Source organism: Carassius carassius, chromosome 1 (assembly GCF_963082965.1).
Source record: "Carassius carassius chromosome 1, fCarCar2.1, whole genome shotgun sequence".
In the NCBI taxonomy this organism is placed as follows: domain Eukaryota; kingdom Metazoa; phylum Chordata; class Actinopteri; order Cypriniformes; family Cyprinidae; genus Carassius; species Carassius carassius.
In genome coordinates, this window is record NC_081755.1 from 8172226 (window position 1) to 8197412 (window position 25187).

General features: G+C 36.7%; 1 protein-coding gene across 1 annotated transcript; it reads left to right on the plus strand.

The window, feature by feature from the left end:
* The first annotated feature begins 280 nt into the window (after positions 1-280).
* On the plus strand, positions 281-1543 carry LOC132105600 (leucine-rich repeat-containing protein 30). The gene has a single exon (XM_059510883.1). It carries the CDS (start codon positions 524-526, stop codon positions 1451-1453), a length of 930 nt encoding a protein of 309 aa, XP_059366866.1. The 5' UTR covers positions 281-523; the 3' UTR covers positions 1454-1543.
* The last annotated feature ends 23644 nt before the right edge of the window (positions 1544-25187 follow it).

A 25187-nucleotide genomic window follows, 5' to 3' on the forward strand; every position in this document is an offset into this window, starting at 1 on the left:
TATTTTTTCTGTCTTTTTATTTTTTTCTTATTCGTTTTTTAATAATTTGTTTTTAAATAATTCTATAGAGTATTTATTTTAATTTATATTTTGTTTAGTTTTAAATATCAGTTTACTCAATAACTTAAGAAATGTTGCCTTGGCAACTTCCTAAAAACATTATTCTTGAAATATAAATATTTTAAAAGTACATAAAGCAAATGTTTTTATTATAGTTTTAGTTTTGTTTTTTTATATAGTTTCCGCTGACAGTAATAGCACTGGCATGCATGTCTGCGTATATTAATACATGTGAGAGCGTGTGTGGAAAAGGGTTTAATGACTTTGCAGTGATTCCATTACTTATCTGCATTAACGGCTTTGGTTTAGCTGTAGTGACAATGACAGCTGTTTGTGCAAACGTCACTCTGAGCATTTTCACGTCTGTATCTCATCCTAAACCAGACTGCAGGACGATTCAGAGCTCAAAACCGTAGCTAAATGGACAAACCCATTGATGGACTGAAACGTTAAAAATCTAAATATGTTTCTCTTGAGACAGAATATCTCAAAGCAGCACGCAAGCAGTGACGTCGCACCGAGAACCAATGGACGCAAACCCAACTCCGACGACTCCAGGAAACCGATCCGACGAAAAGCCAGCTGTGTTGAAAATTTATCGTCGGTCGATCGAATCCGTAAACATGCGACCAGGCATCTGGGCTACAGCACGCTCAGCCTGGCCATGCGAGGTCTGGAGGAGATGCCAGATGAATTGTGGGAGCTCCAGGAGCTCCAGAAGCTCAACCTCTCTTTAAACGCCCTCTCTGTTCTCCCATCCAACTTGGAGAACCTGGAGAACCTGGTGATCCTTAACGTGTGGGGGAACGAGCTGCTCAGCCTCCCGCCGGAGATTGGGCGGCTCAGGAAGTTGCGAGTGCTCTTTGCCCACAGGAACCGGCTGATCGATGTTCCTGAGGAACTGGGATGCTGCTCCAACCTGGAGGTCCTGAGTTTGGCCAACAACCAGATCGTCACACTTCCTAACAGCCTGTCGGAGTTGCGCCGGCTCACCAAGCTCAACCTCAGCCACAACCACATCCAACACATTCCGGCCTGTGTCTACAGCATGAAGAGCCTGATCTTCCTGCATCTAGCCAACAACCGTTTGGAGAACCTGGCTGATAAGATCCAGGAGCTGGTGAAACTGAAGATCCTGATTGTGGAACAGAACTCACTGCACGCTCTTCCCAGGACGCTGTGCTGCCTGACGGGGCTAGAGCTGCTCAACGTGGACTTCAACCGGCTGCAGAGCATTCCAGATGAGATCTACAAGCTCCACAGGCTGGAGAAGCTCGCCTGCCATCCACTGGATAAAGGCCTACATATCATCCACAACCCACTGGTCAAGCCCATTAAAGAGGTTCTGCAAGGAGGTCTAAAGGCACTTTATAACTACCTCAAACCTGCATGAAGATCATTCACAAAGAAGATGCAAATCAGATTGCTTTTTGTTAATCAAAGCAGTGCAAAAATTACTTTCTTCTTCTGTATTTTTGTCTTGTTTCCCGGTTCAAATATTGAAACATTTAAAACTGTTATAAACATAAATACATAAACATAAATTTCTTTACAAATTTTTTAAAACCGGTTTTCTAAGTTTTCTAACTCCACTGGCAGATATTTTCATTTTAAATATACATTTGCTTGTTTTGTCAGAATACAAAACTTTGTATTTTTAGTCATTTTGCTACTTCAGTAAACGTACCTTGATTTAAGAATCTTTAGATATTTTTACCTGAAAACAAGAGAAAAATACTTCAATTGAAAATATTTTATGAACAGAGTAAAAAAAAATTTCCAAGTAAATAAACAGAATTATTATGTGCTATTTTAAGCTAAAGTTGATCAAGAACTTTGCCGTGGCAGTGCCATGGAAAGGACACGCATCTGGTGAGCGCAAATGAGCGATTGTGCTCCGCTATTGATATTATCATTACTTAATCATTTCATAAAAGCACAGCTAAAAATCTGATAAAATATGTATTGAAAGTAAAATACAATACAAGATGCGTTTCAGGATTTTATAATTTATAGTCTTATGCCTCTTGAAAGAAAAAAAACTGATTGTATAAAACACTAAATTTGATATTTATTCCATATTGTATATTACTACTAAGTCAAACATGAAAATGAAACATATTTCAGTCAAATAATCAAGAAAAGTGCTATGACACATAGTAAAATAGGGTTCTGGTGGCAATATGGTTTATAAAACCTCTTTTTGCAAAGGATACTCACAAAGACACTTTTAGATGCAAAAAACCTGACAATTTTACTCCCTTCTGTAATAATTAAATTAGATAGTCTAATAGTTGCCCTAAGAGAAACTGAATTACAGACTTAAAAAAAAATCTGAAGAGAACATAACTGAAAGCGCCTATGTTTTATTTGTGTGTATGGTAATATTTAAAACATATGTAATGTTATTTATGAAGAATTACAATCATATTTTGTAGTTCAAAGTGTTTTCTATACATTGACACAATTCTTTTTCCATTTCCCCCATGTATGTCTATAGGGTAAACATCTGAATTAGGGTAGGTCAAATTTGGGTAAAAATACCAAAAAAACGCTCCAAGCAAGAAGGATTTAGGTGTAAAACTAGTTTCTTCTTAAGAGTTTTGTTTCATTTTCTAGTTCAAATATTTAAACATTAAAAATACTAATGTTTTCTGAAAAATGTTGCAAATTTGTTTAAAACAAGAACAATTTTCCCAGTGAATCAAACTTATTTTTCTGACCTCAATGGCAAATATTTTTCTTGTTGTGAATATAAATTTACTTATTTTTAAATCATTTTCAGAAAACAAGTATTAATCTTAATTTGTTTTGCTTCTTCAGTAAATTCATCTTAATAATCAGTACATAAACAATCATGTTTATTTTTTAACATTTACACTGTAAAAAATATATTTTTGAACTTAAAACAAAGATTATTAAATTTTACAAGAAAATACTATTTTAGTTTATCAACTTCAAAATTTCATGTGTAATGCAATGTGTTGATTGTTTTCTTTGTATTTGTGAAATTCACTAGCAATTTCTGAGTGAAAATTGTTTCAATAAAATTTGGTTTATATTTTCAGTGTAGAGGTCAGTTTTTTATATTATTTAATTTTACGTATTTCTTTTTATTATTCTCACCTGAATTTTACTTAGAAACATGCGAGTCATTTCTGGTTCATGCTTGTGTTTTCATCAGCACATACATCCAGTAGAGATGGTTCATGTAGAATTCAGCCACCAACACAGAAATCTCGACCTAAACTAGAACCTGTGTGCGTGTGAACAGGGTAAACAGAACCACAAAATTGGCAAGGTGCTTATTAATTCAAACAATTAAAACAAGGCAAATTCTTTCAAAATACTGGCACTTGTGACCACAACTTAGAAATATAGAAAGGAAGACATAAAAAAAATCTGGATTCCTAGAGAACAGCGAATATGTAAACACTGACTTAAATCAAATAAAGGGCGAGAAAGTCAGTCTGTCCCAGGATCACCATTACAAGATAAATATGTTGTCCTCAATTTGCTGCATTAAATTGTTCATTCCTTATTAGTAATGACTTACAGGAACACTATCTACATATACCTGGAGAGGATGACTTGGCAGCCAAACTAGGTGCAAAATGTATATAAACCATACACACCACATAAAATGGTTATTTGATTATATTTATTTGCTTTATTTTACATATTCTTCATTGTATATAATTGTAACTGTTATAATTAATATAAAATTTACTGTCTGCAGTTTATTTCCCTTCTCATTTATTACTCCTTTGTTACTTTGGTGGTGTAATTATATACTGTATTTAACATATACTTAAAATTATAATCCAAATATCATGCCAATAAAGCAACTTGAACTTGAGAGAGAAAGATCTCGTAATGGAATAGACCAGTGGTTCCCAACCTTTTTCAACTCGAGGCCCACACAACCAAACACATATGTTTGTGCGACCCACTGCAAAAAATTAACTGACCCCACTATTGTTGGGTTAATAACTTAGTACTCAGAAGCTAGATTGGTAACTGTTTTTATTGAATGAACTAGGGCTGTGCGATATGGACAAAAAAAAAAAAAAAAAAACTATCGCGATGTCACACGGATATGCTTTACAGTCATAAATGCATTCAGGATGAATTTGAAATATATTTACAAAAGACAACCAATTAGAGCTTTATCAAAAAGTTGTAACGTCTCTAGAACGGACATAAGTCAAAATAATCACTAAGTAAAGGTGTAACAAAATTTATAGACTTATGGCAAAAAAATTTAAATAAATAAATCCCGTATCCAGGGACTTTATTTTTTATTTTTTTGCCATACATCATATAGCTCATTAATTGTAGCGGTGACTCAGGTGTTGAAATAGATTTGTTATACATTATACAGGTTCACACATACTCCGTCTGCAGTGTGTATACAGTATGTGTAGGCGGTGCAGAAGCAGCAGCGAGAGCCTCTTTATTGTAGCATGAAAGCACATAAAAATAATGCACGAACGCGAATCTCTCTGTTTGCATGCAGATTTCCTTTGCTTTGTCACAAAACCAGACATGCTTGCTCAGATACACGCTGCCCACCCCGATGAGAGTGTGCGCACTTAAAATGTGTCTCCTCTCACTTAAAATGCATCCTGTGCACTCACAACTGTCTCTGTGCTCATGTGCTAGATATTAGTTTGAATTTATTGTTCTGTAGCATATGCAGCAAAAATATCTAAGATAAATTGGGGTTTTGTTCTTTAACCATTCAGAGAGCTCGAATAGTGGAAGCATAGTAACAGTTTAATATTTATTTTTTTGTTATTTAATTATATATATATATATATATATATATATAAAACTTAACATCAAAAACAAGATAATTCACAATGTCCATATATGTGCATGGAGGTAAATGGTCCAGGTCTCTGTGCAGCTGCAGGGAGCTCGTATGGGTCGATATTTTGGATGCCTGAGAGCTTCTCCAAATACCGCTGTTTTGCACTTGGTGTAACCTAAAAAAAACTGTATTCCATTGTTCCTATGTGTTCCATATGTATCGTGTGAGGTACTGGAGCAGTTTTTAATGCAGCAGTAACTTCCAGGCATGATAAAACAGTGCAGAATTGCAAGAACTTCCTCTACTACCGAGTTAACAACACACGTAAACAATCATGCTTTGCCGCAGGTGTCCTGCCAACATGGCGGAGACTGTGATATCGAGAGGAGGGGCTCTGTGCTATGACGGCAAGTCCTCACTCTCAATTGCTAACCGTCATGTTTCTGGAGTTTGGGTCACTTCACATTGAGTTGATACTTTTCTTTTAACCTTTTGAGCGGTACGGTCCCATATATGGGATTCTTATTTCCATGCTCCTGGGAGTTTTGTCCCACATATGGGAACGTTCAGTGACGTTGCATAACTGTCAAATTCAAACTGCGTTTTCGCGCTTTGGCTGGCGCTGAGCCAGAGAGAGATGTGCACTGCTCTTATCAAATTATCACAACTATGCAGTGTTATTAACCACATAATGTATATTTTAAGTTTCAGACATTTAAAATACACACGTCTATGGAAGCAATAAAAACAATCCATTCAAATTTAATTTGCTGATGTGTTTTACTCATATCAGATACATGTACAGTAAGTAACTATAAAGTTCACTCTATCCTTCACCCAGTTCACCGGCCACTTATTACTTGTATTTCGGGAGAGTGATTAATTCACGTGCTGTAAATCCGACCGACCGATTATTATTATTTTTTACATTTACATTTACATTTAGTCATTAAGCAGACACCTTTCTCCAAAGCGACTTACAAATGAGGACAATCGAAGCAATCAAAACCAACAAAAGAGCAATAATATGCAAGTGCTATGACAAGTTTTTAATAAAATTTTTAAAAAGTAAATATTTAAAAAGTGAAATATATATTTTTACTATATGTTATATAATATAATTATAATATATAATAATGATAATAATACACGTATTAACATATTATATTATAAATTATATCATATAACAATATGTAATATAATAATATTTTAATAAACATATTATGACTATTATTGGGGGCAAAGTGAACTTTTTGATCTGTGAAAACAAATGGGGAAAAACGGCTTGAGAATTGCTCTAATGTAACATGCTATCCTTTATGGAGTATGGATTCCTAAAGGCTCAGAGTTGATTCAGAAGTGTTTTTATTCAGAGGTGGGTTGTTGCCCTCTGAACTATTGAACAGCTCATCTGATCTTCCTTAAGGTGTGCTCTCAAAAGGTGCAGAAGGTCTGTTAAGAAGAGATAGACCTGCAACCAACCAAACAATGGTAGCGACAAATATGTTAATACTTTAAAATAAAAGGGTGATACATATACAAACATATACAGAGCAATCAAAAGTGTACCGTATGTTTACAATTTCTCTTTATTCTCATACACATAGAGACAGGCGTGCAGATGGAATCTGGCATAGTTTGTGAGGGACAAAAGAATGAAAAGAGCTCAGCAGAAATTGGATTTGCCGCATGTAGACAACATGAGATACACACCAGCTTTAGTGAGCCCCTCCAGCATGCACAGCCAATTGAGGTAACACAGAGAATTTGAGTGTGATGTTGAAATGCAGGGGGTTCATGCAAATTCATGTTCTACTTCTGATTCAAATTCTGATGATGCAGACATGGATGAGAGGCCTTCTTTAGGAGTTAGACTTGCACACGTGGGAAAATGAATTCCAGGTCAAACACAATGCAGTGGATGGCCTTCTTAAAATTCTTGGCGAACAACACCCAGGGCTCCCAAGAACTGCAAGAACATTACTTGGAACATGTGAAAATGTGAACAGAGAAATTAAATCTGGGATGGAATACTTCTACTTTGGATACAAAGAACAGCTGTGTAGGTATTTAAATATGAACCCTATTAGACTGTCTGGACATTTCTTTGAATATCGATGGCTTGCCAACTATTTGAAAGTAGCAGTCAGTCACTTTGGCCAGTTTTATTCAAAATCAAGTTTTGTCTTGATTTTGTCCTTCTGCTCTTTCCTCTTGCTATCTGATTTGGTGTCTCAAACTCTACAAATTTATTTTATTTTTTTGACAGATGTAGTACATGACCTGAGGGACATTTTACTGAATGGATTAAAGACTGACGGGTAATTTATGAGTTCATTTGCACTGTATCAGTTGTGATACACCTGGGAAAGCACTTATTAAATGCACAAAGCAATATTCAGGTTATTTCGGTTGTGAGAAGTGTACTCTCAGAACAGATCAGCTTTCCGTGAGCAGCTTCAGGAGGATGCTCCAAGTAGACATGATTTAGCAATTTACTTCAAATTACATGCATCAGTGCTGTCTTGGAGTTATGTGAAAAGCTTCTCCCATCCTCATTTTGTAGCAAAAAGCAGTCATACTATTCTTCAAATTATCTTTTTACTTGCTACATAGAAGGTCTCAAAGCATGAGGGTTTTTGATGAAAGTTTTAATTCTCAAAAATGTTTTGTATTTAGTTAACTGTTAAATGGTGAAGTGTGGAAATATTGAGTGTAAAATGCCAAGGGGACAGAATGTTAGGACTTGTCTGTATATAGCAGAATGCCAGCTAAAGTTAATGTTGAGAGTGGAATATAGGTAGAATGTTATAATGAACCAAGAACACTGAACTAAATACTTGTGTATGTTTTTATGTGCAGTTTCTCACTTATCAAGGGTTTGGAACCCCCAGGACAACACAACTGATGTAGTGCCTTCCAATTGGCTTGAAAAAACAAGTGTTATTTTTTTTCAATTACTAATATATCTGAGAAGCTTAAAGGCATAGTTCACCCAAAAATTTAAATTCTGTCATCATTTACTCTCGAGTTGTTCCAAACCAGTATAAATTTGTTTTGCTTAACATAAAGGAAGATACTTTAAAGAATGTGTGGTGTTTGGCACCACTGACTTCCATACTACCAAATCAGTGGTGCTCCAAAAGTTTGTGTGATCAACCTTTACTAAACCCATGTTTTTTCAACTAATGTCTATTATGGAGGATTAACATGATTATCTGCTGTCAATAGGGTATATATTGCTACTGGCCAAGATATATATGGATATATATTTTTTTTCCTGCCAAATTAAACAGAAGAGAAACTCCAGATACTAAATTTTGGTCTAAAAATGTTGAAGTGGTTCTTGTGTATGCAGGTATTAAGGATGTATTTAAATTTTATATTTGTTACATGGTTAAAGGATAAGTTCACTTCCAAATAAAAAAATTCCTGATAATTTTCTCACCCCCATACCATCCAGGATGTTCATGTCTTTCTTTCTTGGGTCACAAAATATTTAGTTTTATTAGGAAAAAACTCTTTCTTCGGTTTTTCTTCATATAGTGGACTTAAAAGTTCAAATTCAATGCAGTTTCAGTGTTGCTTCAAAGGAAAATACACGATTCCAGCCGATAAATAAGGGTCTTATCTAGTCTTATCTATATACTTTTCAACCTGAATTTAAGGTAGAAAATTTGCAGTGTACTTTTAAAGTAATATGTCTTCAAGGCACAAATATGTACCATTTCAGGTACATAACTGTGCAATGATAGCTTTTAGCTTTTATAACTTAATAGTACTGCCCCAGTGTAATTGTGCAACATAATTATGTAAAATATTTATTTTTGTCTTTTGAAAGTTTAAAATCAACTCAGAAATTTAAGGAGGCATCGGTTTGAAAGGAGATGCCTCTCTGTGGACAAATTATGCAAATATTTTAATAATTTTTATTTTGAGCGGCAGTGGCTCAGTTCATGTAGGTTGTCTACAAACCGGAAAGTTGGTGGTTCAATCCCCGGCTCCACCTGACCAAGTGGCCTTGCATGTGTGACGAGTCCCTCATTAGGGACTCGTCACACATGGAAGATGTTAGAAGCGCAAAATCGCGTGGAGATGTCTAAAATTCAATTACAACAACAGCAACTTGATCTTGAACGTTGTCGTTTAGATCTGATAAGAGAAGGAACACTTGTGGTAATGGGAGGTGTAGACCGTGACTTGACTTCGTGTAAATTTGATGTAGTGACTAATATGAGATTGATCCCTAGGTTTGACGAGAAAGATGTCGAACGCTTGAAAGATGTTGTTTGAGCGCGTGGCAGATGCAAGAAAGTGGCCTGATGAGGAACGTACGCTTATGTTGCAGTCTGTTTTTACAGGCAAAGCTCAAGAAGCGTATGCATCTCTTAGTGTAAAAGATGCTAATGATTATTTGACCGTTAAGAATGCAGTGTTGAGGGCATATGAATTGGTTCCAGAGGCCTATAGGCAAAAATTTAGGTCCTGGGAAAAAAAGATAGTGAAACGCATTTTGAGTTTGTACATGATATTTCAGTCGTTGGTGTACAGCTTCTGACGTGAAGACATTAGATGATTTGAAGGACTTGATGTTGCTTGAACAGTTTAAAAACTCAGTTTCACAAAGAGTAGCAACATATATTAGTGAGAAAAAACCCGACACCGCATATGAGGCAGCCATTATGGCTGATGATTTTTTTCTGATTCATAAAACCTCTTTTGGTTACAAAAATGTAGGAGAAAGTGTTCAGAAAGAATCTTATGATCTTAGCAGGTCTTCTAAAACTGTGCGTGCTTCATCTGATCAACTACGTATTTTCTTTGTTGGAGATAAAGACAGAGAAAACCAGTGTAATTATTGCCGTGCGTTTGGTCACTGGAAGAATGAGTGTCCATCTTTAAAAGCAAAATATGTTGCTAAAGGTTTCTGAAGATGGCATTGATCACCCAGTTGGATTCTTTTCTAGAAAGTTTAATGCTTACCAACTTAATTATTTTGTGATTGAGAAGGAAGCACTGGCTCTCATTTGGGCTTTGCAACACTTTGAAGTTTATGTGGGTTCATCTGTGGGACCTTTGGTGGTTTTTACTGATCATAACCCATTAGTTTTTCTTCATTCATTACAGAACCCTAACCAAAGGTTAATGAGGTGGTGTTTGTTTTTACAGGGATACCTGTTGGATATTCGCCATATTAAAGGCACAGAGAACATAACTGCTGATGCTTTATCGCGTATTCATATAGTCTAATATTATAGGATTTATCCTATTTTCCTTGTCTTTATCTCTATTCTTTTCTTAAATTGCTTCCTAGGCGCCAGGTTGCTGGAAGGAGTTGGAGAGTTAAGACTGCTGGAGTTTTGCGATCTAGATTGAATCTTATTTTTTTTTTGGACTAAAGCTTTGTGGAGTTATGATTTGTGTAAACTACTTTGTTCCTTTTTTTTAGGGGGGGTGTGTGACGAGTCCCTCGTTACTTCCACTAAGACCGGTCAGTGGGTGTGGTTGGAAGGCTCGTCAACGGAATTCTGTACACCTGTTCCTTCCCTATAAAGTTTCAGCTCTGTTTGGTGTGTGGGTGAACTCCCGGTTGTTTGGTTTTGCTTTGTCTATTTTGAGGTTATGATTAGTTTAACTCGGTTCTGTTGAACGCTTGGACCATTTGTTTGTTTGACGGAATCGTGTTTTGGTTTGTTGATTTCTTATTTTATGTTATTTATATTAATAAATATCTATGTTGCAACTAAACAACCTGACTATGTCCTCCTTCCCATTTGTCACGGCTTTGAGCCGGTCGTGACACATGGCTGACATCACTGCCGTTGGTGTATGAATAAGTTGTGTGAATGGGTGTATGTGAGGCAAGTCGTTAAGCGCTTTGGATGGCCATGGGTCTGTTGAAAGCACTATATAAATGCAGTCCATTTACCATCATGCAGCTCTTTGAGCGGGTGTTTTCAAAAATACAACCCTGCAGTGCCAGAAGAGCTAGTCGGTGTTTTAAACGCAGAGAGTGGCGTTTGTATACTATACATTCAGAAATTTGCACAAACTGGACAGAAGCCAAGACCACGGAGCTCCTCAGTATCCGTGTTGAAGCTGATATCGTTTGCTATCTCAGTGGAACGGTACCTGATGTGGTGGTGTATGAGAAAATAAAATAAAAAATGCAACAGCGTGGTTTCTCGAGAGAGAAAATCACAGGACATCAGTAAGCTGATGTCTTTGGAAAAAAAAAAAAGAGCGGCAATGGAAGATTAGACTGGCCTTTCTACGATTTATGCTACAGCATATGGGGAACAAGCCACTTGGCTAACCCAGTAGCGTTACTGGGCAGTATGTCGTCGTCTCCATGTTGGAATGAAGAACATGAGACAACAGCAGAACTAGACAATTCTGCTGTCGTAGCCGCTTCTTCTTGCACCTTGGTGTCCACAGTTGCGTCCGGCTCGGAGACCATTGAGGCAATTTTCAGGGATAGCAATCAGGTGAGTCAAATAACTATGCTATTGTGTACTTTGCTGGACAATGTGTTCTTTGTCTGCCATGTACAGTATCACATGCTTACCTCAGGTTATTAAACCCCAGGTTATTACCTCAGGTTATTAATCCCTTCAACCACCCCCTGCTAAAAAAGCCAGAAAACTCCAGTCCAGGACTGATTAACGTTTTTTTTTTTTGGATTGCTAAAGTATGATTTTCAAAACAGGGCCCATTTTTTCAAAACATTATACACAATTAGCACAACCACACACCCAATTAGCAAAACACTACAGATCCTTTGAATAACTAAACACTAAACTAAAACACTTTTAGCACTTCTACTTCCCTATGATTAGAGTAGGCTACCATCAACAAAGTACAAATATAATGTAAATTCACCAAACACTACACAAGACCATTGTTGCAGACTGAAGAAACTCATTTATTTCTCAACACACCCAAAATGTTGACATGGAGATTCATAATATTGTAACAAAATGTCACTTTACGTATTGTACTGTAAGTTTACTGTAAAAAAAATGTTTGAGCGCTGTGTTGTAAGGGCCCATATGGGCATGGTGGTGGAGGACCCCATTGTGTGTAATGGCTGCACAGAGTGTTATATAACCCCCACGTTGCCCTGGGACATTGACTATAGCCCTGTGGCCAATGATGTTTCTTCCCCTCCTTCGTGTTCTCGTCAGGTGGAACCCAGCCTCATCTACGTAAATGAACTCATGATGAATCTCCTCTCCATCCAATCATAAAACTCTCTGAAGAATAGTGTCAGGCAAATTTGTGTAGTTCAGTGTAGCTCTAGTATACATATTACAGTACAGTAAAAGATTATGAGACATTATGCAAGATCACACTGCTTAAAGTTAATACATACCTCTGCATAATCATGCCGCAATTGTTTCACCCTTTCGGAATTGCGCTCGAAAGGCACCCGATAAATTTGCTTCATTTGAATGTCTTTTTTTTAGGATGCATGCCAGTGTTGATGTTGAGACCTGATGGATATCGTTGAAACTGGCGGGGTTATTGACAATGTTAGCTTGGATCTGGTTGAGTGTTATAGCATTGTTGGCCAAAACCATTTTTACTATCCTCCCTTTCTTGCTGTTCTGTGAACATAGGAGGCCTTCCCCCTTGTTGTTCCTAACCCTCAATCCTATGTAGAAAAGAAAAACAGTATACAATAGTACAGTAATTTCACAGGAAAGGGAAACAGAAGTGCTGATAGTGCATAGAATACAGTACTGTAAGAAGTTACTGAAACCTTGCAGATGTTTTTGATATGATGATATTTTTACAATACCTATTTGCCAGTCGAAATGTTCTTATCACACTTGCCACTATGTAATGGCTTAGATTTCTGTACTCGCAGTCCAGGCTCCCTCAGCATCAGGCCGTGGTTGACAACGTGGTCAACCAGTGTTGTGCGGATCTCATTTGTCAGATTCCGTCCTCTTTGAGCACCTTCTTCCTCTTCCTCTACCTCTACCCTAGCATGGCCTCCATCTCTTCCTCTGTTGATTTCTGTGAATCCTGTTTGAAGGCAAAAAGCATCTTAATCTTGCATAATAAGAATGCGTATAAGTTCCTGGACAGCAGCCCATCTTCACTGCCACTAAAGGAATTAAAGGAAGACCACTACATTATTTTTCTTATTATTCTTATTTTTCCTACTCAAATTATTCTTATTGTATTTTTCTAGTGCTCAGATAAATCACTTATATGATGTCTAAGTTTCTGTCTAGTGTTTTATAATTGAAAAAAACTACAGAGTGGTATGTTTACTGACTAAATAATTTGTAGAAGCCTTCAATACTGTTGGGAAATATATTTTTGAGCATTATCAAATCTGGTTGATAAAAAGTAAAGCCCAAAGGGTCTTCTTTCCAAAGACACCAAAATTATGTTTGTAACACACTGAAGTAGGAAACTGTTACAATTATAAGTTTGGTAGAGCACTTTCAGCTGTGAGTCCCATAATGGGGGGTGCTGGCTAACAGGTTAACAAAATAAGACCTGATCTCTTCACTGGTGAAGCACTAGCTCCCATTACTCCCTTTAGTAATGTACAGGCTTAAGAAGTCTTTACAGTACATTGAAGCACACACAGCTTATAATAATTAAGTTTCACCAACTGCTTTGAAAAAGAGATGTGATTATTATTTCTGATTCTGATTTAATTAGATATTTTAATCAAATATCCTTTTTTTTTAATTGTTTCTCCTGAATTGAACTGTACTGTAAATTTTGCAAAATATTAAAACCCACAACACAACAGAAATGTTTCTGCAACAGAAACTCTCAAATATAATAAAAACGGATACATTGAATTATAATTACATTAGATTACACAATGCTAAAATATTGATTCAAAATGACTGCAAAGTTAGAAAAATTACAGTTGGTGGCATTTAACATATCTAATGAAAGACTAAATGTGCATTCAAACTGTTCATTCATTTAAACTCTAAAAAGGGCTTGCTTCATGTCTCATTGGACATTCTGCTTCCTCATGGTGTCCATCTCACATCTCATGCTTAATTATTTTAGTTTTTTCAAAAGGTCCAACACTGGGATTAGGCCTACGTGTGTGAATTAATTCTGCATGTCTCCCAACAATTTTGTTTTATACCCCTTCCCCTAGGCTGAAAATATGTCCCTAAGAATTGGGACACCACTACTATACTACTACTATCATCTTAAGTCGTCTAGCTCCTGCAATTCACACACCTGTGAGGGTGTGCATTAGAGCCTTTATCCATCGTTCTATATTAATGTACTGATTACTGACACGCACACATATCGGAGATTGCACAGCTCACACATCCAGGAGCAAAGAATCTTGTCAACACTGCCCTATACATTTTATTAGAAACAGTTTGAATATGGAATCGATACATTACATTTTCCAGCAACAAGAGGATAAAATTGCTGTTTTTAAAGTAAACTCACTCATTGTCAAGAAAGATGCACAGACACGCATACACGCAACTTTCATCTCTATCTTTTTCTCTCTTGATTAAGCAATATTTCAGAAAATGGTTTAGCAATTTCTAATTATTTGGGGGGAATAGCCCCCTCAATATCTATGATGGTTATCGCCCAGATCAGACTCCACCAAGTTACTGTTGTAATCATGAGCCCCGTCAGACTGGTCGTGGTGGTGGCGTTGCAACAATATATAGTGATATTCTCAGTGTTACTCAGAAAACAGGATACAGGTGTAAGAATTTAGCTTTTTTTCTTTTAAAGAGGGGAATCGAATCTTTCAAATTTAATCGAGCTGATTCAAAATTTTATCAGTTTATACTTCATCAACGGTTTGTTCAGCAAACATTAAAATCAGTATATCTTAAACAGTTCTGTTTATACTACTTCATGGCCAACGAGAATACAAACAAAATGATAATTTATAAGCTATGAGCTAGGTAGCACAGGATCTGTGCAAAGTTTAACTTTAAAATACACGACCCAAGATAAATACAAATTTATTTATCTACTTTTAAGGTTACATGGAACTACTCTAACGAGCACACACACACACACACAGTTGCTGAAGATGAGGATTAACAGAATTTGAATGAAGTCCTAAGGTTCTAGTATTGGGTGCTAGTTCTTAGATCGCAAGAGAATCACAAAAGCAGAGATTTGTCTTATCTTTACTGCTTAAGATCAATTTGCCCGTTTCAGCAGCTGGAAAATTTGTTTGTTATACATTTACATTTATTCATTTAGCAGACGCTTTTATCCAAAGCAACTTATAAATGAGGACAGTGGAAGCAATCAAAAACAACTAAAAATGCAATGATATATAAGAGCTATAACAAGTCTCAGTTAGCTTAACACAGTACACGTAGCATAGGCTTTTAAATAATATAATAAATAAAAAGAAAACTGAATAGGAAAAGAACAGAGCAAGCTAATGTTAGAGGTCTAGAGGTCTACTTTAAAGGACCTATCTGAAAGGTAAGACTCAAACCATTGAACTGTGGTTTCTGAGATGCCTTTTGCTAGTAGGGTTGATAGGAGGATCTGGTGGTTAACCGTGTCAAAAGCAGCGGACAGATCAAGCAGGATAAGTACTGAAGATTTGGATTCCGCTCTTGCCAGTCTTAGAGCTTCAACAACTGAAAGCAAGGCCGTCTCAGTTGAATGTCAACTTATTGATTTACTTATTGTCCACTTAATATTTGAGCTATTCTTAGAATCCGTGTTTACATTATTATATGGTAGAGAGTGCTAGTACACATTTTCTGTACAGAATATCTGAAAAAACACACGTGAAGAAGATAAAAGAAACAACAGATGCTAACACATGTAAAACGATCATCTGACATGAAAACAGCATCAAAACTGTAACATTATGGAATAAAATGTCGACTGATAAAGAATTAATAATTACAGTCAATCTTTGTGGTGTTGATCGACTCCATGTACATTTTCATTATTATTCTAAATCCAATACACAGTCTTTTTCAGCTTTTTGTTCAAAATGTTATTTTTTTATGAAACACATCAAAGTGTTTAAAAAAATAATGCATGAAGCTAGAATAAAATGATTTTGTTTACAAGCCGATACCCTGTTCTTTCTTTGTATGTTTCGTATTTTCAGATATTTATATAACAAAATAAGTACAAATTCAAACCTAAATGGGGACATAGTAGTACACTTAAAGTATGATGTTCACTTAAAGAACTAGTAGTTACTGAGACTATACTTCAAAGTGTATAAAGTATTTAATTCATAAACTATCAGTATACATATAAATTCACTTTTAGTATGATTGCAGTATGAACTACAGACAGAGGTAAACTAGTTGTGTACTCAAAGTTTGCTACTGTTAAAGTATACTTAAAAGTATACTTTTATATATTAGAGAGTGGGCCAATTTAGTCCCAAGGAGCCCCAAAATAGTCAGTTAGACTGTCTTTCCTCTTCTCCCTTCTTCTCACCATTTTCAATATGAGAAAAAGGCCAGAGATAGACTTGTAGTATGCATCCTTAAACTAACATGGTCCACATAATCTAACAAGCATTTGCAGGCCTGCTAGTTTTAGGATATATATATATATTTTTTTTTAATGCTTTACACTACAATGGTTTATACTCTCACCGCTGTACAATTAAATTATATATCAATTTGCTTTGGATAAAAGCCTCTACTAAATGGGTAGATGTAACTGTATTCTTGAGAAGAACAATTCAACTAGACAGACGTCTGGGTGCATGCTTGAATAACCTCATGTTTACATAATTCCTAAAAATCTGTGAGTAATTTCTTGTTGGTGGATTAACAAAAATAACACAGTCTGCCTTGTTAAATAAATGCACTATTTGTGATAAAATCTTTAGTGGCTATGTTTGATGCAAATACTCACCACTCGGTTTGTAATCGTGCTGCATTGTACCAGGAGGAAAAAACAACTGGAACTATACCTTAATGTTCTTAGAACCATTTGGCCCGATAGTAGAAAAGCATTAATTAGATGGCTTTCAGCTAGTACAACTTTATCTAATTTAAAAGCAGGCATCGTCTTTGATTTTCTGATTCATGCGTGCTTCTTTATAAAGCTAAAACATTAATAACTTAAGCAGTCCTGTGTGCAGCACACATCTGCATGTTTGGGTTGAACTGTTCTGGATCAGTTTTGTAAATACAACTTAACCACTGATTTCTAGTTAAATCCTCTTTTGGAAAGTAGTTTCGCTTTAACAATGAAACACAGCTAGAATAATCGTGACATAGACATGTGGGGGCGTGTTAGAATGAGCCATTTTAGGAGGACATGGTTGAGTCTTAACTGTTATAAAGAATTTCTCTTTGGATTTGAGACTTTAGTCTGTAACGTTACAGATCTTCTTAATGCACCAAGAGCTTAAGAATTTTTTTTTTACCGAATCATATGACCCCTTTAATGATTATAAAGGGAGTTTGCAACACAGATTTAGACAGATTTGTGAACAATATTTGAGATAAATAGGCCTTTTGCGTACCGTATTTTCCGGACTATAAGTCGCACTTTTTTTTCATAGTTTGGTTGGTCCTGCGACTTATAGTCAGGTGCGACTTACTTATCAAAATTAATTTGCCATGAACCAAGAGAAAAAAATTACTATCTCCAGCCGCGAGAGGGCGCTCTATGCTGCTCAGTGCTCCTGTAGTCTACCACTGAAGACATAGAGCGCCCTCCCGTGGCTGTAGACGGTAATATTTTCTCTTGGTTCTAAATAAATGCGACTTATAGTCCAGTGCGACTTATATATGTTTTTTTCCTTGTCATGACGTATTTTTGGACTGGTGCGACTTATACTCAGGTGCGACTTATAGTCCGAAAAATATGGTACATAGAAAAAGTCTTAGATCTTTGAGTTCATCTCATGAAAAATGGGGGCAAAAACAAAAGTGTTGCGTTTATAATTTTGTTCAGTGTAAATAATCAGTGCTTTTTAGGTTTTTCAGTTAGATCTAAAATACATTTTCAGGTACAGAAATGTAATAATCAAATGTAAAATAACACTTCATAGTCCTCCTTTATTTTCACTTTAAGAAGGAACCCACAGAACCAATATACTGATAAACATGCATTTTCTTTCTCAACTGTTTCGTTAAGACATTGCGTTAACCAATGTATATTTGCCAAGCTGACATATTCATATAATTTGTTCTGTATTTGTTCATTCATGCACAAAAAAGAAGAAAGCTCAATTAATGCGCTGTCAGTGCTGCTGCACTTTGGATGTGTGTGCTGAAAACTTCACACAAGCACTCGACAATTCAATAAAATATGTCAGCAGACACTATTCACCAAATTTGTAATTTTTTTTTTCACCACGAAAACCTAACATTTCAGAAATAACTGAAGGGAAGTGTTAAATAAGTTGTTTTCATTGAAAAGTATATTCCATTTGGTGTGGAATAGCTCGAGTGGTGTGGAAAGGTCAGCCTGAAGTTTCTGCACGATGCCCGAAACACTGTACTCACCTTTTAAAAAATGGTTTTCCATCTATCACTTCTCCAACATTTATTACTCTGAAATTTGGAAACAGATTCAACATTTGCTAAATTCTAAGTTTTTAATTTACATTTAATCCTATTGTCATGACATAATACAACAATTACTAGGTGCAAAAATAACATCATAAAGTAATAAATAAAAGTTTTCAAACCTTGTCCAAGTTCGGCTTACACCTGGTGTTGTTGTGAAAATAGATCCAGATGACCCTGACCTGGCGAAAGAAAAATGCTGCTGACCTGGAGTTGAAGCAAATGCTGAAGTCGAAGGGAGTTTTGCGGGCTATCTACAGTATGATAATGGACTTCGTAATGTGCCCTGAGGGTCAAGTCCATCATGCTGAAAGATCCTTCAGCATTTGGGAAAATCGCTCCAATAAAATTATCCTTAAAACAGAGGCTGTCACAAGTGACCTAAAACAAAATCAAAACCAAAAAAATTAGCCAAGTAAAATAGTATGCTATTTCAGACTTAAATATATGCAATTCTAAACTAAACTAAAACTTGCCAGCCTGCAAAATGTTCTTGTACTTAGTCTTGACTTGCTGCCAGGTCCTTTATTCGCCAGACATGCTAGTTCTTTAAGATGCATAGATAGATTAAAATAGATAGATAAATAGATGATATAAATAGATATATTATAATTACTAGATAATACAAAAAGTCACTTTTACGGACCTTTAAATTAAATGTTCCCTTCTGGTGGAATGACCTCCCCAACTCAATCTGAGTCCTTAGCCATCTTCAAGAATCAGCTTAAAACCCATCTCTTCCATCTTTATTTGAACGTCTAACTTTAGCACTCACTATTCTAATTCTATTCTTTAAAAAAAATCTAACTTCCTTTCTAATCTTTTTGTTTTCTATTTTTTTTTTTATTATGCAATTTTGTGTGTGTGTATTGTTGGGTACTCAGAAATGAAGACCAGGAGACTCTTGGGTAATCTTTAGCAGAATTCTTTATATTTATTGAGCACAGTCTGTGTGGCGCTGTAGTCATCAAAAGTTTAGCTAGTCATTGATACATTGTAGTTTATATATATTTCAAGGGGGCGGGATACACAGAGGAGGAGACACCCTAAACAAAGCATGCAAATGCAATCAGGAAAGTGCCAGACATTGGCATTTTCCCAGTCTTGATCTCATCAGCATAACAGTGTCATTTAAATACAGAGGTGCCTGATAGTATCGCTGATACCTTCACATTATCATAGAGACAAAGGCACAGCTGTGCCTTAAGTTTAAAAGGCACCTTTATGTTGGGACCTTGCCCTATCATGAAGACAAAAGGTTAATGTCTAAGGAACCTGGGCTGCTTGACCTGATAATCTCAGAATGTCATAATCTTAACCTCAAAATGTAAAAACACAAAGTACATACTATTACATTGGAAACTAGATTTAACATTTTATAAATTTGTAATCCCACAGTATATATACGCTCACCTAAAAGATTATTAGGAACACCTGTTCAATTTTTCATTAATGCAATTATATAATCAACCAATCACATGGCAGTTGATTCAATGCATTTAGGGGTGTGTTCCTGGTCAAGACAATCTCCTGAACTCCAAACTGAATGTCAGAATGGGAAAGAAAGGTGATTTAAGCAATTTTGAGCGTGGCATGGTTGTTGGTGCCAGATGGGCCGGTCTGAGTATTTCACAATCTGCTCAGTTACTGGGATTTTCACGCACAACCATTTCTAGGGTTTACAAAGAATGGTGTGAAAAGGGAAAAACATCCAGTATGCGGCAGTCCTGTGGGCGAAAATGCCTTGTTGATGCTAGAGGTCCGAGGACAATGGGCCGACTGATTCAAGCTGATAGAATAGCAACTTTGACAGAAAAATCCACTCGTTACAACCGAGGTATTCAGCAAAGCATTTGTGAAGCCACAACACGCACAACCTTGAGGCGGATGGGCTACAACAGCAGAAGAACCCACCGGGTACCACTCATCTCCACTACAAATAGGAAAAAGAGGGTACAATTTGCACAAGCTCACCAAAATTGGACAGTTGAAGACTGTAAAAATGTTGCCTGGTCTGATGAGTCTCTGATGATTTCTGTTGAGACATTCAGATGGTAGAGTCAGAATTTGGCTTAAACAGAATGAGAACATGGATCCGTCATGCCTTGTTACCACTGTGCAGGCTGCTGGTGGTGGTGTAATGGTGTGGGGGATGTTTTCTTGGCACACTTTAGGCCCCTTAGTGCCAATTGGCCATCGTTTAAATGCCACGGCCTACCTGAGCATTGTTTCTGACCATGTCCATCCCTTTATTACCACCATGTACCCATCCTCTGATGGCTACTTCCAGCAGGATAATGCACCATGTCACAAAGCTCTGTGCCCACAAAGCTTCATGCCCTGGATGTGCATCCCACAAATCTCCATCAACTGCAAGATGCTATCCTATCAATATGGGCCAACATTTCTAAAGAATGCTTTCAGATTCACATAGAATAAAGGCAGTTCTGAAGGCGAAAGGGGGGTCAAACACAGTATTAGTATGGTGTTCCTAATAATCCTTTAGGTGAGTGTATATAAGACCTCTAACATTAGCTTGCTCTATTCTTTTTCTATTCTGTTTTCTTTTTATTTAATATATTATTTAAAAGCCTATGCTAGGTGTACTGTGTTAAGCTAACTGGGACTTGTTATAGCACTTATATATCATTACATTTTTAGTTGTTTTTGATTGCTTCCACTGTCCTCATTTGTAAGTCGCTTTGGACAAATGCGTCTGCTAAATTAATAAATGTAAATGTAATGTAAAAAATTTAAAATAGATCAGTTTATCTGATTATAGTTTAGATAAAATCACTTATATAAAAAAAAATAGATAAAAGTAGACAGATTAGATAGATTAAATAGACAGATAAAATTAATGAAATAGATGTGCATAGTGGATAAGTGTTTGAAATTCATCATACATGAGTTTGCATGAGTAATATTCACGTCCACTGGTAACATTTAAGGCAAAGTGTACAACTGTAAATTTTTTGTGGAAATGACTAGTAAATCCTTGAATTGAAATTATGGTTTCAGTGGAGTGCTGGTTATTTGGACTATTTGAGCATTCAGTTGGTCTGCTATTGTCTGCCAGGCATTTTCTCTGTTTTATTATAGAAGCTGTATTTCCCTTTTTACATATAAACAAGTGAAACATATATTATATCGCCGCTGCCCGATGAAACCCACGTATGTCCAAAACGGTTACTTTTCAGGAAGTGAAAAAAACCACCGTATTTCAAAAGCAGTTGAATGTAGCGTTGTCATACTTGGTACGGCATCTTTACATGTAACCATATTCTTGCCAGTGTAATGATATAATCCACATTTGACCAAAATTTAGTTTAAATGGACATACGTGCATATTTTACAGTAACGGTGGTCGATACGCGTTCTTCCGATCATTAATTAGAATGGCCAAGTCGCGTTTCATATTGACAGAGGAATACGCTCAGTTTATTAAATAGCCTATGTCTTAGTTTATTAAATACGCTTAATTTAATATTAATTATACATTTATTAAATGTCTCTTGCAAACTATGAAGGGCCAATGAATCAATACACTGACATGGTAATGCTAGACAGATACTTTGTTTGCACAGTCCTACCGTAATTTTGTCACTCCTAGATGTACGTCTGGCGTCAGGGGGGAAACGTTTACCTCGATGAAGGAAAGTCATTGTCTCACCAGGCTATGTTTATTTGGCAATGTATTGCAGAAAAGAAAAGTGAAAATGAAGATGCAGTTCCAGTAAACTCCAGTTACCAGTTCATGTTTATTCTTCAGGTGATTCAAGCAATACCAACTAATCAGACTCAATACTGACATTACAGGTGGAATTATAAAATAGCAACAGGCCTTAAAGGGATAGTTCACCCAAAAATAAAAATTCTGTCATAATTTACTCACCCTCAAGTTGTTTCAAACCTGTATGAATTTCTTTTTTCTGCTGAACACAAAAGAATTTTTGAAAAATGTCTGTAACCAAACAGTTGATGGACCCCACTAACTTCCATAGTAGGAAAAAAAAATCTATGGAAGTCAATGGGGTCCGTCAACTGTTTGGTTACAATTTTTTTTTAAATATCTTTTCTTTTAAAAAAAAGAAAAGAAATTCATACAGGTTTGAAACAACTTGAGGGTGAGTAAATGACAACAGAATTTTCATTTTTGTGTGAACTATACCTTTAATGCAAGATTTTAATCATGGCTTTCTGGTCAGAATTGGCTGATAGGAATTCCAAAAATTTCAACAGATAAGACCAAGTCATTTTAAAACATGCAAATAAACAATTACATGACAATACACAATCAATAGAACATTTAATTAATAAATTAATCAGTAAGTCAGGACAGCCCATTCATCCAGGTAGTGAAATTGCATCACTCATGGTCAAGTGCATTGTAAAATGGATGAAAGTCCTTGGGTAAAACATGTTTCAGTTCTTGAAGGTGCTTGAACTTCAGGGCTTTAATTTTTGGGGCGGATGTATAGAGTGGGGCTACGATGACACACGTCTTCCTCAGGGATGGGGATGTGAAGGGTTGCTAGTTGTCAGAGTGTAGTAATTTAAACTCCATACTGCCATCCACATTGTCTCTAATAGATAGATTAAAGAAAAGAAGGGGGGAAGGTTGTCGGGGGACATAGGTCACAGAGATAAGAGGGAACCAAAAGCATGTTTAGATTTATGAAACCAAATATTTTAATATGATATGGCTAATGTTTCATATATTTGTGAAAAAGTGTGTAAAAAACACACCTGACTGCTCGAAGGTCATGCACCGTAGGATCTCCAACTTTGCTACCAGGTCGGACTGACTTACAGATGTTGACTTTGCTGAAGTCTTGGAAAAAGATGTAACCAACATACTTCACCTCGTATGGTTTTGGACTGGAACGAGCTCCTCGAATAACTGCAGCATACTCAGCTGGAACATGTATGTCACGGTTTCTCAACTTCCTCTCAATCACACTGTGCACAGAGTCACATTCCATTTGTGTGTGACCTCTTTCAAGGTACTTCTGTGTCACACGTTTCTTTTTCTCAGTAGCAAACTTTAAGAGGCCATTGCTCAGGACCAGATTTCTGTTTTGATAGCCACACCCATCACTCCAAAGGATGAATTCATTGTAAGTGGGGTGTGCTTCAAGGTAATCCACAATGCAGGAGGTGAACTCGTTGGCAGAGACCCCAGCTTCACCCTCATGCCAAAGGTCATTTTTTGCTTCATGTGATGGCATATTGTAGATGGTAAAATTATGGTCACCAAGCTTCATTTTGTAGTACAGGGCAGACGCTTGAAGCTTTGGGCACAGGAGAAGGCCCTGCAGATCCATGCATGCAACCAAGGTGGTGTTGTTTGCAAGTTGTTTGTCCTTTACCTTTTCTGCTCGTGCATCGTCCTTTTTAACACAGGTGTTCCTCCCACACGGCAGCCTCGATGTTCCCGGCTTTGAAGGCACAGCAAGTGTCACACTGATCTTTCTTCGGATGGAACAGAGAAAGATTTAAATCGTTGAAGGTGTTAGTGAATACTTGCCGTGACAGAGGCTGGATGCTGTGGTCTGCACATGATTGCTTATACTGTGTGTGGAGATGACTGATGGACTTGAAGAAAGGCTCCAGGTACATCTTTGATGAGGAGGACCTGCAGTAGTGCGATGGAACTTTTGGCAGATCCAGAAGGAAGGTCTTTAGGAAGTCCTGCTCCTCTGTCCTTACACTCACTCTCGCCATCTTCTCAGGACTTTCCCCTCTTCGCCCAACCCACTTTAAAAAAGTCCACTGCTTGATGCCAAGTGTAGACAGGAACATCCTTTGACAAACTCTGAGCCTTTTACCATCTACACATAAACAACAAAAGAGAGATGCTGACCTCCGAGATTGAACCGCTTCTGTCCGGCGCCGCTTGACATCATTCACCTCCACCGATGTTTTCACATACATTCTCCTCTCTTTCCATTCCAATTTCCCCAAAAAATACTTGAAAATTTCCTCCCTCTTCCCTTCATCAATTCCGGAGCAGTGTAGTTTGCTCGATTTCTTGCAGGACACAGATTGGCACCGGCCACCCATTTTTCTTTCTTCTTTGATGACAAATTCATTTTTTTTCCGTCCAAGATAAGATTGGCCCCTCATTCTTTTCCTTTTCTGGATGTTACCCTTCCAAGTGTCTGGGTTGGCCCTCTTCCTTGACCTTCCGCGATTATCAGTGGCACCTTCATATGATTAAAATAAAATAAAAGTGATGTTCTACAAATGCACATTTCTCTTACATGGTTTCTTAGCATGTGGATATATGTGTGTGTGTGTGTGTGTGTGTAGGCATGCATTTAAGTTTGGCATTGCTGTTTGTGTGTGTGTGTGTGTGTGTGGGCGCGCGCATGCAGCTAAGCCAACTAGTAGCTGACAGAAATGTAAAAATAATGACAATAAGTTACTCACCTTCATTGACAGGTGTGTAATCCGGCTCATTTTCTGGATCGTGTTCAAGTGAGTCTTAGAATAATAAAGAGGAACACATTTAGTACAACGAATGCACTGTTCACATCATTCAGATATAAGATTGCATTCATTTTGACTGGTAATCGATTAAATATGCTAGATTTGTAATTAGTAATGGGCTTTAGTCTTTAAGTCCTACTCAAAACTAATGTCAGGTGGAGGCTGTAGTACAGTCTAATCTGAGAAGAAAAAGAAGAATACTTACCCTCACTGGCAGCTATTTCGGAATGATTTTCTTTATCACTTTCCAGAGAATCTAACAACAATAC